The 15,758-nt window shown below is 55.4% G+C and overlaps 1 protein-coding gene across 4 annotated transcripts; it reads left to right on the top strand.

The window, feature by feature from the left end:
- Positions 1-411: 411 nt before the first annotated feature.
- COX4I2 (cytochrome c oxidase subunit 4I2) lies at positions 412-10,734 on the top strand. Of its 4 annotated transcripts, none has more exons than XM_045807241.2 (6): positions 412-601; positions 2,658-2,695; positions 5,870-5,951; positions 7,297-7,461; positions 8,497-8,628; positions 10,494-10,734. In XM_045807241.2, the coding sequence occupies exons 3-6, from the start codon at positions 5,870-5,872 to the stop codon at positions 10,628-10,630; spliced, it is 516 nt and encodes a 171-aa protein (XP_045663197.2). In that variant the 5' UTR covers positions 412-601; positions 2,658-2,695; the 3' UTR covers positions 10,631-10,734. The 4 variants fall into 4 exon arrangements, with proteins under 4 accessions (XP_045663197.2, XP_087709817.1, XP_045663179.2 ...); XM_087853691.1 differs by lacking the exons at positions 412-601; positions 10,494-10,734 and adding exons at positions 671-997; positions 9,734-10,487; XM_045807223.2 differs by lacking the exon at positions 412-601 and adding an exon at positions 711-997.
- The last annotated feature ends 5,024 nt before the right edge of the window (positions 10,735-15,758 follow it).

The raw sequence follows: 15,758 nt of genomic DNA, 5'->3' as shown, positions 1-15,758 counted from the left end.
CTGCCCAGGTGAGGGGGCGGTGACGAGGACCCAGGCCCCGGGGTTTCATCGCGGCAGGTTCTGACGAACCCTCACCTCCTTCTCCCGCTGGCGGCGAGGGGCAAGTGCCAGCCCCCCGCCCGGGACCGCCTCCGCCTACCCCGCCGCCTCCGCCTCCTTCCGCGGGGGCTCCGCCCTGCTTCCCTACCCACAGCCACGCCGGACCCGGAGCGGGCCGGGGGCGGGGCCCGGGGGCCGGACAGGGCGGGGCTGGAGCGCGCGGGCAGAAGAGGTGAGAGGAGTGACGGTCGGGACCGGGCCTCGGGGGCGGGGCGTGGGGCGTGGTTGTGCCCTGCGGGCGGGGCCTCGGTGACGGACAGGGAGGGGGCGCGGCTGGGGCGTGAGGCGACGAGCAGGATGACAGGGAGCAGGGGCAGGGCCAGGGAGTGGAGTCGGTCGCCGTGCGGAGGGCACAGAAGACTGGAAGCGCAGGGCTGAGGCCAGGGCAAGGGTTTAGCGTGGCTAGTGAAGGCAGGGCAGGACGCACTGACAGGGCCCGGGCGGCCGGCGGCTGAGCGGTGGAGGAGGAGCCTCTCAGGGTAGGGGCGAGGCCGGCGACCCGGTAAGCCCTGAAGGCCCGCCGCGCTGGTCGGGGCCGGCAGTGACTGGCAGGTCAGGGTCGGGCTGGAGATGGCGGCGCGCTGGGCAGCCAGGTGGAGCCCAGCAGGAAGGGGGCACAAAGACTGTCCGAGGGGCTGGGTAGGGATGACCCGCAGCTCGAGGCCGGGAAGGGAGGGAAGAGATGCGGGAGGTAGGTGGCGTAGTGAGTGACAAGGCAGGTGGCGAGAGCAGGAAGAAGGACCGTTTGTGGGCGGGGCGAGAGGACCGACGCCTCCGGGGCGCGGCTAAGGGGCCATGAGTGACAGGCAGAGGGGTTGGCCCCAACATCGCCCCTGCAACTCGGCAAAAAAATTCCCCTCCGCTGAACGCTGCGACCTTCGCGCTTTTCGTGGGCCAGGTGGGTGACCAGTCGCCGTCGTGCTTAGCTGCCACCAGCCGGACCCCACCCTCAGCACCGCCCCCTCCTCGGGGGGCTTCGGCCCTGGGGCGGGAGCGGTGCAGAGAGGTCAGAGCCGCCTGAAGGAGGTTTCCTCCGCCTGCCAGGCCCACGGTCCCTTCCCGTTCCCGCGAAATCCACGCCAGGCGTAGTTCCCAGGGCCGACATACCCGCCATTAGTGGCCTCCGTGGCAGCCCTGGTTCGGCGTTGGTTATGACCGGGCCCGCCTGCCCGCAGTTGCGGAAGCGCTTTCTGGACTGGCCCTGGAGCTGTGGGTGTTCGCGTGACATTCCCCGAGCCTGCGCTGCCGCCTGGGCATCCTCATGCTGGCGCAGCCCGTCTCCCCGCAGGCCACAGGGTTCGGGAATCCCGGGCCCTTGCACGTAGCCCGCTTTGCTGCAGGAGACCAGGATAGGCCTCGCCCTCCAACCCTGACCATGCCTTCTCTGTTCACCCGGCCCGCCCAACCAGCCCCAACGGCTTTGTGCCTCCGTTTCCTCGCTGTTCCGGGGCCCGGTTCTTACACTGCCGTCCCCGCCCCTAAGGATAAGTCACGCTCACCCTCGCTTTCCCCCGCCCCTCTGTCCTAGACTCCGACTACCTTACCTCTCTGGCCCCGCCCCTCCTGTCCCAGACCTCCCCTCATTCAACAGGCTCCCAGGGCTCCCGAGAGGTGGGGGTAGGGGTCCCCGACGTTTTGTCCAACACCTTTTCTACTTTCGCCTTCCGGTCCTGTGTGAGGCCTAGGTCTTCCTCAGTATTCCCTCTGGGCCGGGGGCCTGGAGGTGGATCCTGTCCGAAGCCTGAATTGGCTGGGAGGAAGTGGGGGTCCGGGGTCTTACCAGCAGGATGCTGGGGCCCTGGCTCAGGTCTTTTCTCAGCAGAATCTCGGGGGCTCCCTGGATCTGATAAAATGAGTGAGAGCTGCTTCTTTCTTGTAGCTCCCCCTGAAGGGTCAGAGCTGCGGGGCCAGTGGGAAAGGGGCGGATTCCTCTTACTCAACCTCAACCTGCATTCCCATGTAGGGTTCATCGCAGTAACTAGCCTGTCATGTGCCATCGGGAGCCCCTCCCTTCTAGTGCCCTCCAAGGTTTCCAGGGGAGTCTCTTGCTCCTCGGCCAGGGCCCCCTGAGTGACCTGCCTTATGGGGGAGCCTGACTGTTCCCAGGTTCAGGACTATTGCCCTGCAGGCGGCTGTGCGGCTCCGTAATCAATCTTGAGCCACCTGAGGCCTGCCTCCACCTCCTTATGCTCAGCCCTGGGGCCAGCTTCTCCTACAGATGTTCCTTATCATAGCATCACCCGGCGTCTGGGGCCTAGAGTTCCGACGGGGGAGGGGGGCGGGAAGTGGGGGAAGGGCGGTGGTGGGAGAGGGCAGGGCAGAACAGAGGGTCACATTGCCCAAATGCCTTTCCTTGCAAAGCCCTGTGAGGGATGGGGAAACTGAGGTCCAGAAATGGCGCAGCTTGGCCACCAGCATGGCCGCACCAGAGCCTACACATCAGCCACTCACTCCAGTGCAGCCAATGCCCGCCCGCCCCTGGAAAGGTCTGGCAAGACTTAGGGTGTGCTCTCCTCGGGCTGCCTGAAGGATGGTCTTCCCTTTTCCTTTGTCCTTAGGGCTACTCTTCAGGACAACCCTGGTCAGCATCCAAGAGGTAAGGTGGTCCTCCTGGGGGGTCTCCTTGGTCATGGGAAAGAGGGAGGAGGAGCTCCTGGGAGTAAGCACGGCCAGTCCTGGGAGCTGAGGGTTTCATGCGGTGGAGATCCAGGAGACTCCCACACTGCCTTCCCATGGCTTTGCGTCTGTTGCTGTCGAAGTTCAGAGGGGAGATGTGCACCTGCCCACCCTAGGGCCTCTAGCACCTTTCCTGAGTCCCTGCCCTTCCAGGCTCATCTACCCCCTGGGGATTAAGCCCCTCCATCCAGACACTGGCTAGAGTGGGTCCCTGTGGCCTCACTGGCTACAGGAGCCCTGATGGACAGGTGGGCACTGACACATCTCATAGGCCCAGAGCTGGCAGACATAGAAAGCTCTGGACCCAGGCCACAGAAGGGACCCTCAGCCCTCACTCATCAGTCCACCATTTGTATTCTAACAATCCCACACCACATTTCCTAAACTCATGCTCTGTTCCATTGAACTATATCACTGCCATACTTACCTCTGGTGGCCTCCCATTTTTAAAATAAAATCTAAGGGACACCTGGGTGGCTCAGTTGGTTAAGTATCTGCCTTCAGCTCAGGTCATGGTCCTGGGGTCCTGGGATCGAGTCCCATGTTGGGCTCCTTGCTCCAGTCTCCCTCTGCCTGCCTCTCCCCCTGCTCTGACAAATTAAATAAATAAATAGATAAACAAACAAACAAATAAATAAAATCCTTAAAAAAATAAATAAAATAAAATCTAAAATCCATACCATGGCCTGAGGTCTAGCCCCTCTCCAACTCTCTTCTTTGCCTATCACAGGCCAAGATGGCCTCTCTCTGTTCTTTGAACACACCTGTGTTTTTCTGCCTCTGGGCCTTTGCACAGGCCTCTCTCTGCTTGGAATTGGATTGTGAGCCTAAAAGGTCAGGGGCTGTTTTTGGTTTTGTTTGGTTCTATGTCCCCAAGCACTTAACTTGGTAAACAACAGACACTCAGTAAATGCCGGCTGTAAAAGGTCTTAATAAATAATTCTTGAGTGAATGTGCCTGATGCTTTTCTGTTGACTTATTTAATCTTTACAACAGTTATGTCAGGTAGGTACTACCATTAGCTCCCTTTTCTACAAAATAAAACAGGAACTCAGAAGTTAGGCCATTTGGGACGCCTGGGGTGGCTCAGTCGGTTAAGCATCTGCCTTTGGCTCTAGTCATGATCCCAGGGTCCTGGGATAGAGTCCCGCATCGGGCTCCATGCTCAGCAGAGAGCCTGCTTCTCTCTCTGCCTGCAGCTCTCCCTGCTTGCACTCTCTGTCTCTGACAAATAAATAAATAAAATCTTAGAGAAGAAGAAGAAGAAGAAGAAGGAGGAGGAGGAGGAGGAGGAGGAGGAGGAGGAGGAGGAGGAGGAGGAGGAGGAGGAGGAGGAGGAGGAGGAGAAGAAGGGGAAGAGGAAGCAGCAGCAGCAGCAACAGCAGCAGCAGCAGCAGTAGTAGTTAGGCTATTTGTTGAGGGCCACACAGCTAAGATTTGCAGAGGGAGGCTTTTTTCACCTCCCCTGGGTATATGGAGCAAGGTGGTACACCACAGACCCGCTCCCAGATTCTAGATGCTGGTGGGCTTCCTGGAGCAGGAGGCATTGAGCCTGGGCTGGAAAGTTGGCCACACTTGGGTCTGCAAAGTCCCTAAGAGAGCATTCCAAGTGCAAAGAACAGCAATGGACAAAGGTGTGGCGGCAGGATGATCCAGCTCCGCGGACTACCAGACTCCGAGGGCCGGGTCGGCCCAGGACACACCGCCAGCTCGGTCCCAGGCGCTGCCGGCGCGGGTGGACCCCCGTGGGCGGAGAGATTGAGGCGGGGAGTCACTCTGTGGTGCCCCTCCCCAGGCTGCGGGCCGGGGCGCCCCCAGGGACGCGGGCTGGGCGCTCCCACGCCTGCCGAGGCAGGACGTTCCCACGCGGGGGTTGGCCTTGGGAGAGGCTGTGGGGCGGGCCCGGGGGCGGGCGCCCCGCGCTCCGGTCCCTCTGCGGCCCGTTCTCCGTTACTCGCTCTGCAGACCTAAGTTGCCCTGGGCGCTGAGCCGCGAGGTGAGTGAATGGGTGGGAGAGCCTGGCTGCCCGAGCCCCAGCCCAGCGGGTGAGGGATGCAGCTTAGACCAGAACTTTCGTCACTGGTCAGGGCCGGTGTGGTTCCTGCCATCGAGGAGGGTGAGGGGGCTTCTGGAAGCTCAGAGTGGAGGACTCCTCGGGAATTATCCTGCATGTGGGGCACTATCTCTTTCCCCAAATGTGGATTACTCTTGCCCTTCCCCTATATGTGGGGCTCCTTCACCCACTTATCACTGACAGGGAGCCCTTCCTTCCCAGATGTGGGCCCCCCCACCACATATGGTGGTGCTCTAATGATTGAGTGCCCCCCTCTCTCCCCAGATATGGGGGGCCCTTTTTCTTTTCAGAAGTGGGATACTCCCTTCCTCTCCCCAGATGTGCTCCTCTTCCTCCCTGTGACCCAGTTTGGTCCTTATCCTCCTGTAAATCCTCTCCCCACCCCCCAACCCTCCTGGGATGCCAAACCCTGAGACTTCCCTGGGGGGTAGGGGGTTGGGCACAGCCTGTCCCCATCCCCCACCAGATTGAGCAGAGCGGGCTCTGTGAGCACGTAGGCAGCCAATTAGGGGGGAAGGGGTGGGGGCCAGCCGGTCTGTGCAGAGACCTTGGCAGATGGCCCTGTGAGCAGAGAGGTAGCCCTGGGACCTGCTCCCTCCCTGCCTGGACTCCCACCCAGCTTCCTCTGGGAGGGGAGTAAACGGAGGGTTTGAGGGAAGGTTCCCAGCTTGGCCTGGCTGAGCTGGGGCTGGAACCAGAACCCAGGCCCCCAGCCCCAAACTGTTGAGACTCTGCCTCAGGAGCTAGGCCTCCTCCCACTTCTCAGAAGGTTAATTGAGGTCCCAGGAGGGGGGCCCCACATGTCTAGGACCCCCATCCACCTCCATTGGGATAGCAGACAAGAGTAGAAGCGTCAGGGGGATGAGGGTGACCTTGAAATCCTGGGACCCCACCAACATAGCACCTGTGTAAAAAGGGTTTCTCTGTCTGGGCTCCGTGGGTAGGGGCAGAGGGCAAGTGGGGGCAGGACTCTCTCTTACACACACACACACACACACACACACACACACACACACACAGATGTTTTTCAGAGCTGCCTGGAGCTTGGTGCTGAGGAAAACAGGACCTGGGATTCGGGGGATGCACAGCCCAGGAAGCGCCGGTAAGACCTGCTTGCCTCACCATGTCCAACTCCGAGGCTAGGGGTGGGCTCCTGCCCGCAGGGGGCCCTGGGCCTGCCCCAGACCATTTCCCACAATCCCACTCCTTCCTTGGTCCTGGGCCACAGGCCTCCAGGACATGAAGCTCGCGTTTGCCAGTACCCCTTCCATTCCAAGCTTCCTCAGGACCTGACCCCCAAACCTCAGGCCCCGGAGGCCTTTGTGTCCCGAGGTGGAGGGTGCCGACGGAACCTTGCACTCCTTTCCAGACCCTAGTCAGGAGAAAGAGGCCTAAAGCGGGAGAGACTTCAGCCACAGAGCAGAAGGGCCTTCTGGACCCTCGGGAGAATAACAGATAACATTTATTGAGCCCTTACTATGTACCCCGAGCTGCGATCAACATTTCACACAGACTGAGACACTCAGTCTTCCCGACGGCGTGTGAGGTAGAGGCTGTGCTATTATCTCCATTTCTCAGGTGAACAAATGGAGGCCTGGAGACCTAGATATTAAAAGGGTCAAAGCCGTCCCATGCCATCCTAGCAAGGTAGTACCAGTGACTTCCATGTGGGCATCCCTGGTATCAATAAACAGAAGCTTTATCGAGACCCTCCGAGTGCCCAGCCTTGCTCTGGAGCCCTGGACACCACGCAGAGCCCTCGAGGGCTTAGCCATCGGGGAAAGCTTGCCGGAAAGGAAGCCAGTAGTGAAACCGGCCTCCAGCCTGTAACTTACAGAGCAGCTTCTGCGAGGCCCTTCCGAGTGTAGGATCTTGAACCTTCCCACAACAGGGTGAAGCAGGTTCTTACTATCCCCGCTTTCCAGAGGAGGACATCGAAGCCCACGGAGGTCGGGGGGCTTGCTGGAGCTGGGGTGGGTGGAATTGGGGCTCACACCCAGCCGACTCCACAGGCGTGCCCCTGAGCGGTGGACAAAGGCGTGCGGTGTGCGCCCCACAGTTTGCCGAGCAGCTGCACGTCTGCCGTCTCAGGTTCATCTCGCTCAGCCTTTGTCCACCCGTTGCCTTTGCCCGACATGCCCTCCTCCCCTCACACCCTCCCAGAGAGCATGAGATTTGGAGCCAAAGGGGCTGAAATACAGCCTTGGCCGTGCCCACGTACTGCTCACGGCCCCTGAGCTGTTCAGTTTCTCCATCTGTAAAATGGAGAGATAACAGTCTCACCTGGCTCAGAGTGATGCGGAATAAATGAGTCAACTCACCCGAAGGCCCTAGAATGGCTCTTGGCACACAGTAAGTGCTCAATAAATGCAGCCCTCTTTTTAAATATTATAGAGCAGGGATGTCCCAGGGGTAGGCTGAACTCAGCTCTTCCGTTGTGCCCGCAGCCCACGGTGAGGGGAAGATGCCCCCCTACACCAGCTACCATGCCCAGCGCACCTACCCCATGCCTGATGAGCCCTTCTGCACAGAGCTCAACGCCGAGCAGCGGGCCCTGAAGGAGAAGGAGAAGGGCAGCTGGACCCAGCTGAGCCATGCCGAGAAGGTGGCCTGTAGGTGTCGGGGTGGGGCTGGCTGGGGAGAGTGGGCTGTGGGGTGAGTTTGAAAAGAAGGGCCCCCCCACCCAGGGCACCTGGGTGGCTCAGTCAGTTAAGCGTCTGACTCTTGGTTTTGGCTCAGGTCATGACCTCTCATGCTGAGGTCATGATCTTAGGGTTGTGAGATCGAGCCCTGCATCTGCTTGAGATTCTCTCTCCCTCTTGCTCCCCCTCCTCCCCTCCTCCACCTCTCTCTAAAATAAAAATTAATTAATTAATTAATTAATTAATAATAAAATTTAAAAAAAAAGAAGAAAGAAGGGCCCCCACCCAAGATCGCCAGAAATGCCCAAACACCTGAATGCACACCTGAGGAGGAGTGAAGTTCATCATTTGTTCATTTATTCTTTTATTCAGTCAGCTGTTTGTGCACAGCCAGATGCTAGGTGATGCTGGGGACACAGGAGTGAATCACCTTGGTGGTTCTTGCCATGGGCCTGGTGCTCCCAGGTCAACGGGGGAGCTAACACAAACCCGGATAACTGTAATACAGGCTTTGTGGTAGGGTGAGGTGTGTCCAAGGGGTCGTGAGGACCCGAAGGAGCGAGAGATGGAATCCTGGTGGGCCTCCCAGAGGAGGGCATGTTCTGGCTGGCCTTGAATGGTGAGGATGTTGTCTGGCAGTGGGAACAGCGTGGAGAGGGATATGGAAGCAGGAAAGCATGGACTGTCCTGGGTGTCACTGAGTGGTGTGGGGAGATGGAGCAGAGAGGCAGGTAAGGTGGGTGGGAGGGCAGGGATCCGCCCCTGGGAAACAGGAGGGATGCGTCCTGCCCACCAGAAGTGCCCCTAAATGACGCTGATATTTGGAGCCTACTCCTGGCCATGCTTTGCATACAGTAGAGGCTCAATAACAATTTGCTGAACGGATAGCAACTGCTGCTGGAGCGGGGCGGGGGGGGGGGGTGCTGCCTGAGGCCAAGACTTGGCCCAGGGTCCTTGGAATGGATACACGCAAGGCCCGTCCTTCCCCACCCCCTCTGCCTCCAGTGTACCGCCTCCAGTTCCACGAGACCTTCGCAGAGATGAACCGCCGCTCCAACGAGTGGAAGACAGTGATGGGCTGTGTCTTCTTCTTTTTTGGACTCACAGCTCTGCTGATCTGGTGGCAGCGGGTCTATGGTGAGTGGCAACCCCTCACCTTGAGGCCGCCCTGGGTCGTGCCCTTGTGGTCAGAGCCAGCAGCCCAGCTCTTCAAGGGCAACTACGCTGGCGCTCATCTGCAGAGTTTTGAAAAGACCCCAAGGAGGTGTAGGGTGAAGGGCAGAACATGGCTGCCTGGGTTGGGATGTAGGAGCTCTACCTCTCTGGGCCTCAGTTCCTTCATCTGTAAAGGGAAATAACAGTGCCCACATCACAGGGTTCTTGTGAGGATTCAGCGGCTGTAAGCCAGTGCCTGGCACGTAATCATGAACGGTGCTGTTACTGATTGCTGTTATTAACCATTGATTTTTCTGTAACAGACAGTCCCCAACGTACAAGAGCTTAAACAGGACACAGGTTTTGTTCCTCTCACAAAAAAGGCCAGGGAGACTATGGAGGCTCTGCAACGTCAGTCTCCTTGTGTGGTGTTGCAGTGCCGTCCTCCCCATGCAGCTTCCCTCCTGCCATGTAGATGCCCGCCCCAGCTCCAGCCAGGAAAGCCCACGTTCCAGCCAAGAGCAGGGAAAGGGACACACTCCTCCTTAAGGTCCTGAAGCTGCACACATATCCCTTCTGCTCTCCTCCTGTTGGCTAGAAATGACCACATGATTGTGTCTAGCCACAAGGGTAGTTGGGAAATGTAGTTTTTTGATAGCTAACTGCTTATTACTACAGAACAATGATTCTCCAAGTGTGGTCCCTGGAGGAACACCACCATTTGGGAACTTTTAGAAGTGCAAATTCTCAGCCACAGTCTGTATCTACCAAGTCAGACACTTGCAGGGGGGAGCCCAGCCATCTGTGTTTTAACAAGCTCTCCAAGTCATTCTGGGGCCGGCTCAGCTTTAAGAAGCACTGTTCTGGAAGAAGGGGAGGGGATGTTGGGGAAGAGCTGGCAGTCGGTGCCCCAGCTCTTCACCTCCAATGGCCTCGCCTTTCTTCTGTAACAGTGTGATGAGAATTCCTGCCTTGCATGAGGATGAAATGAGGGAGACTTTGGGAAGAACCTGGTCTAGCCCAGTGTTCGGTGCTGACAGGTGCCATAAAGATCTTTTTGTTCTTTCCCACCCACTGGGATCGATAGGACCCGTGAGGAGGTAGGACAGGCTGTGTCAGCCTCAGGGGCAGATGGACCAGGAAGTAAGGGCTGAACAGTGTACGGAGCTCCCCCTTCTCTGACGCACACGTCACGCCACCTAGAATGCCTCTTGAGAGCTTCAGACTTTTGGTTAAGTACTGCTTTTCCCAGATTTGTAAAGTGAACACCCCTTCCTCTCCTCCTACCTCCAACCTCCTTAGGAAGCAAAAGAAACCGTCTTATCCTGGGCCCTTCCCAGTCAGTGGGAGCAACCTTAGTAATTGTAATCGCTACCGTATATTAGGTACTTAATATCTGTCCCACATTGTACCAGTTGCTTTATACATGTAACTCATTCCATCCCCACAGCTGTGGTAGATAGGACCTGTTCTTGACAGGGAAGGAAACTGAGACTCACGGAGATGAAGTGACTTGTTCAAGGTCACACAGCAAGGGAGGGTGGAGCTGGGATTTGGATTCTGACACCTTTGAATCAGTGCTCCTATTCTATTGGGCCATAAAGTAAGGAAGCAGGCTCAGAAAGGGGAAGGAGTTTGGCCCAATTCCCAGGGAGTCTAAGGCAGAGCTGGGACCAGAACCCAGAGGTCCCTGGAATGAAGCTTTAGCAGGGAGTCTGGTGGGGGGACGGACAGGGTGGAAGGGGTTCCACCATGCCAGTGACTGGAGAGCCTGGCTCAGGGGGACAGGGCGGAAGACTTGCAGGGTCCTGAGCCACTCTTGCCCCCACCCCGTGCCTCCCCGGCAGTGTTCCCAGAGAAGCCCATCACCCTGACGGATGAGTGGAAGGCCCAGCAGCTCCAGCGCGTTCTGGATATGAAGGGCAACCCTGTGCAAGGCCTGGCCTCCCGGTGGGACTATGAGAAGAAGGAGTGGAAGAAGTGACCCAGCATCCGGCTGCCCTCCCTGCAGCTCCACCCCGACCTAGAGCCTACGGAGGGCCCTTTCCTCTTCTTAACCCCAATAAAGCTGGCCTGTTCTCTTTTGTCTTCAGTCTCCACCTCAGTCTTCACCTGCCACAAACCCCACAGTATACCTAAAATTGAGCAAGGTGGTGAAGGAAGGGCAAGAATAAGCTGCTTTCCAGGGACCCAGAGCCCCGCCAGTCACGGAGGGCTTCCTGGAGGAGTACGGGCTAGGGCTTAGTCTTAACAGATATGCGGCATTAGGAAAGGGAGGAAGGAGAAGGGCAGGTATTCCAGGTGGAGGGAGCGGCGTGAGCAAAGGCAAGGACACGCCTTTATTCAGTCAATTATTAACAAATATTTGTTGAGCACCTACTGTATGCCAGGTACTAATCCAGGCCATGGGGATGCAGCAGTGAATAAGACAGTCTCTGGCCATGTAGATGAGGCATTGCTTCTTGGAGGGAGACAGAAAAACGAGTACGTAAGTACAACATATAGCACGCACACGGTAATGAGTGCTGGAGAGAAACAAAACAAAGCAGGATAAAGGGACAGAGTTAAGGGGTATCTGGGTGTATCAGCTGGTTTAGTGTCTGACTCTTGGTTTCGGTTCAGGTCATGCCCTCAGGGTCGTGGGATCGAAACCTGTGTTGGGCTCCATGCTCAGTGCTGAGTCTGTTTGAGATTCTCTCTCTCCCTCCCCCTGCTCATGCTCTCTCTAAATAAATAAATAAACAAACAACTCTTTCAAAAACGGGGTGGGCAGAGCTAAAAGGAGATGGGGAGGTGGTAGGTGAAGGCCTTTTAGACGAGGTGGCATTCTGAGAAGAGTTCTGAATAATACGAGGGAACAGGCTTGTATCAAAGAAAGAAGAGCAAATGCAAAGACCCCAAGGTGGGATTCTGGCCCGTATGTGGGGGGGACTTCCAGAGGGCCACAGAGGCTGCTGTAGAATGACTTGGAGAGTGGCACAAAGATGTGTGCTGGGGGATAGCGTTGATCTTGGGGCAGAAGGCAGATTATATGGGTCCTTGTGGGGTTTCATGCTAAGTGCGATGAGAAGTTCCATCCATTTGGGTCCTCCGAGAAGCAACCGCCAAGAAAGAATTAAACGTGGAGAGTAATGGGGGTGATGTCTGTGAAGGATAAAGAGGAGAGGGAACAGGAGAGGTGGTGAGGATCTTCGAACTGTGTTGCAGGTCTGAGCACTGTGGGAGTAGGGAGGGAAGGAAGAAGGATGGGGTAGGAGAGTCTCAGACTTCAGTGTGCTGTTTCCATCTGAATCCAACCAGGAGACAGAAACCACGCAGGAATTTAAACAGGGCCGTGTAACATAAAGAAGTAGTGGGCCTACACGAGGAAGTAACTATAAAGATACAAAGAGAACAGTAAAAGCTACCCTAAAGAGAACAGCCAGGGAAGGATAAACTTGGAGGAGGAGTGCCTTCCCTAAGCTGGAGTTTAGACCTCTTGGAGAAGGTGTGGTTGAAGCCCACTGCAGGGCCAAGAACTTTGCTGGGTTGCCTGGACCAGCGCTTGTTCATGTCACTGGCCAAGCAGGAAGCAGCGCTCAGAGGCCCAGGGGAGCTGAGGCTGGAGAGCAGGTGGGGTTGGGGCGCCTTTGCAGATGTGAGGCTTGAAGTGGGTGATATCTGCACTAGGACTGTTGCAAGAAGAGGGTTGCCAGGCCTGAGGGCTGTGAACACTGAGCTCAGGGCTGTGGCAGATCACCACCAAACGTCCTCACACACTGCTGACCACAAGCACAGCCCAGAACCAGAAAGGGACGACGCCTTTCCTCCTGAAATGTCCCCTCCAGCACCCTCTACTGGCAAAGGTCAGCATCTCCCTGTAAAGAAGGCAACGCTCAGAGTCCGTGACGGTAGAGCGGATACTGAAGGGTCAATCCGGAGCAGAGAAGTGAGCAATTGACAGCTCGTACAGCACCTTTGTGCAAGTCTTGGCCAGGCCAGTGGGGAGCCCCAGAGCACAAGATGCCCGTGAGAGAAATCCTGTGTTGGCCAAAATGGACTCATCCCTAATAACCCCACTGTGCTCTGTCCTGAGCAGGGAGCAGCCCAGGGGCACTGTGGCCTCGGCGTGAGTACTGTGGCAGATCTGAAGGAAGAGTGGCCAGAAGGGGTCATACCGCTACGCTCCTTACAGCGGGCTGTCTCAAAGAGAGACCTGAGCAGCCATCTCCACGGCATCCTAGATGCCAGTGGAGGGATTTAGCAGGGCTGTCAGGACAACAATGTTCATTCGATAAACAAATAGTTATTTGCATCCACTGTGTACCAGGCTCTGGAGATAGAGTGAATGGGACCTCATTCAAGTGTCACGAATTCCAGTCCTTATGAATCTGCGGCATGCCTTAGCTTCTCTCCGCATAATTTTGTGTGGGTTGTTTCTACACCATCAGTGATAAGTATTTGCTCACAAGGAAAGGCACGGGAGTTGCCTTGTCCTGTCCAGGCACTGCTCTCCCGCCATCTCCACATGTTCACCAACCCGGCTGCTCTCCAAAACACCTGTCCTTTTGGGGTTTTATGGAGGCTTCATTACCGAGCCGTGATTGGTTAAATCATTGGCCATTGGGGAATGATCCAACCTCCAGCCCCTCTCCCTCCCCGGGGGTGGGGGGTAGGTGGTGTGGGGGTTACAGGATTGAAAGTTCAACCCTCTAATCACATGGTTTGTTCTCTGGGCAGTCCTTAGGTGGGGTCCAAAAGTCACCTCGTTAACATAAGAAGAGACACCTTCCTTGTTCTCATTAGGAAATTCCAAGGGTTTTAGGAGCTCTGTACCAGAAACCAGACTAAGACCAAATTTATATATACATATATATATTTTAAAGATTTTATTTATTTATTTGACAGAGAGACACAGCCAGCGAGAGAGGGAACACAGGCAGGGGGAGTGGGAGAGGAAGAAGCAGGCTCATAGGAGAGGAACCTGATGTGGGGCTCGATCCCAGAACACCGGGATCACGCCCTGAGCCAAAGGCAGATGCTTAATGACTGAGCCACCCAGGCGCCCCACAAATTTATATATTTCTTATAAGAAATCACACTAGCATAAGCTGCTATAACAATACCACAGGCTGAGTGGTTTAAACAACAGAAATGTATTTTCTCATAGTTCTGGAGCCTCGAAGTCCAAGATCAGGGTGTTGGCAGGATTGGTTTCTTCCGATGTCTCTGTCTTTGGCTTGCAAATGCCACGGTCTTGCTGTGTCCTCACACGGACTTTCCTCTGTGCATGCGCGTTCCCGGTGTCTCTTGATAGGTCTGGATTTCCTCTGCTTATAAACACACCAGTCCGATGGGGTTAGGGCCTTTCCCAATGACCTCATTCTAACTTCATCGCCTCTTCAAAGACCCCATCCCCAAACACCACTACATGCTGAAGTATTGGAGGTTAGGACTTCAACGCATGAATTTGCAGGAGACATGACTCAGCCCATAACCGTTGGGTTCAGAGTTATTCCACGTGTCTCCTTGTTCTGGGAGCAGCGGGCACCTAGGGCATTATCTTCTCTTGGCAGAAGTCAGAGACTCCTGAGGGGGCAAGGGGATGATTAGGACACAGGATGCTCTTAGAGCCCAGGCTCAGGATGAGCCCACGCAGAATCAGCACGGCATTCCACCGGTCAAAGCAAGTCCTGTGGTGTTCCAGTAACCATTGCTACATTACAAACCACCCCAACACGCAGTGGCATAAAGCAGCCATTTTATTCCGCTCGCCAATTCTGTAGGTCAGGAATCCAGGCAGGGCACAGTCGTTACTGATGCCTCTGTTCTAGAATGTTTGAGGTCTCAGCTGGAAATACTCAAAAGGCAGTGGCCAGAATCTTCTGGAGGGGTTTTCACTCTGGTGGTTGATGCGGGCTGTCAGCGGGCTGAGCCGGACAGCTCACTTGGAGCTGTCCACCGGATATCCTTCTTTGGTGGCATCCCCAGGTGGTCTCTCTGTGTGGGCCAGTTTGCGCTCCCTCAAAACATGGTGGGTGGGTTCCAAGAGTGAGAATTCCAAGAGAACAAGAAGAAAGTGTATTGCATTTTTATGATGGACCCTCAGAAGACACGTAGCATCGCTTCTGCTGAACCCTGTTGGTCAAGGAGCTCACGAAGTCCCACCTGCATTCAAGAGGGAGAGGACATAGACCCTCCAGCTCGATGGTCGCAATCCAAGATGTAAGACGCATACGAGATGGGAGATGCTGTTGTGCTCATCTTTGGAAAATACAGTCTGGCCGCCCACAGCCAAGCCCAACCTCAACGGGCGGACCCCTTCATCAGAGCACACATGGTGGGTGGGGGGAAAGGCAGGGTTGTGAGCAAGTCCTACATCCTGTCACTGACGGTGTAGAAACAAGCTACGCAAAATTACGTGGACAGAAGCTAACACTGACCACGTTTAGTCGGATAGCAACTGCAATTCAAAAGGACAATAACATGTTGACATTTAGATAATCAAATTCGACCTGAAAAATCGGACCAAATGGAAATAATGGACAATAGCAGATAATGGGCAAGGGCAGAAAACCGGTGAGTGCAGATGTGGATAAACGCGACTGAGAGAAGAATCACCTCCTTATGGTGGCATTCACTCCACGAAGTCAGGCTGATTGCAATGAAAAAATAATTTTGTAAAATTAAATTTATAATAGCAAACATTCGAAAGAATTTAACTTTGGTTGTAAAATAACAGGAATAAAATCGACTTTATGCTCCTTACTCAAGAAAGCGCTTTCTTAAAAAAAAGAAAAGAAAAGAAAAGAAAGCACTTTATTGCCGTATTAGAATCAGTGTAATTCTGAGGCACCTGGCCCAGTCAGTAGAGTGTGTGACTCTTGATCTTGGAGTTTGAGTTTGAGCCCCATGTTGGGTATAGAGATTACTTAAAAATAAAATCTTTTTTTTTTTTTTTTTAGATTGATTTATTTTAGAGAGAGAGTGCATAGGTGTGGGGAGGAGCAGAGGGAGAGAGAGAATCCCAAGCAGACTCCTCACTGAGCACGGAGCCCAACTCGGGTCTCAGTCTCACAACCCTGAGATCATGACCTGAGCCGAAATCAAGAGTTGGACGCTCAACCAAGTGA

This window comes from Ursus americanus, chromosome 22 (assembly GCF_024610735.1).
Source record: "Ursus americanus isolate L20-20 chromosome 22, mUrsAme1.1.p, whole genome shotgun sequence".
NCBI lineage: Eukaryota > Metazoa > Chordata > Mammalia > Carnivora > Ursidae > Ursus > Ursus americanus.
The sequence above is the reverse complement of the archived record's forward strand: the minus strand, read 5'-3'. Positions and strand labels throughout refer to the sequence as shown.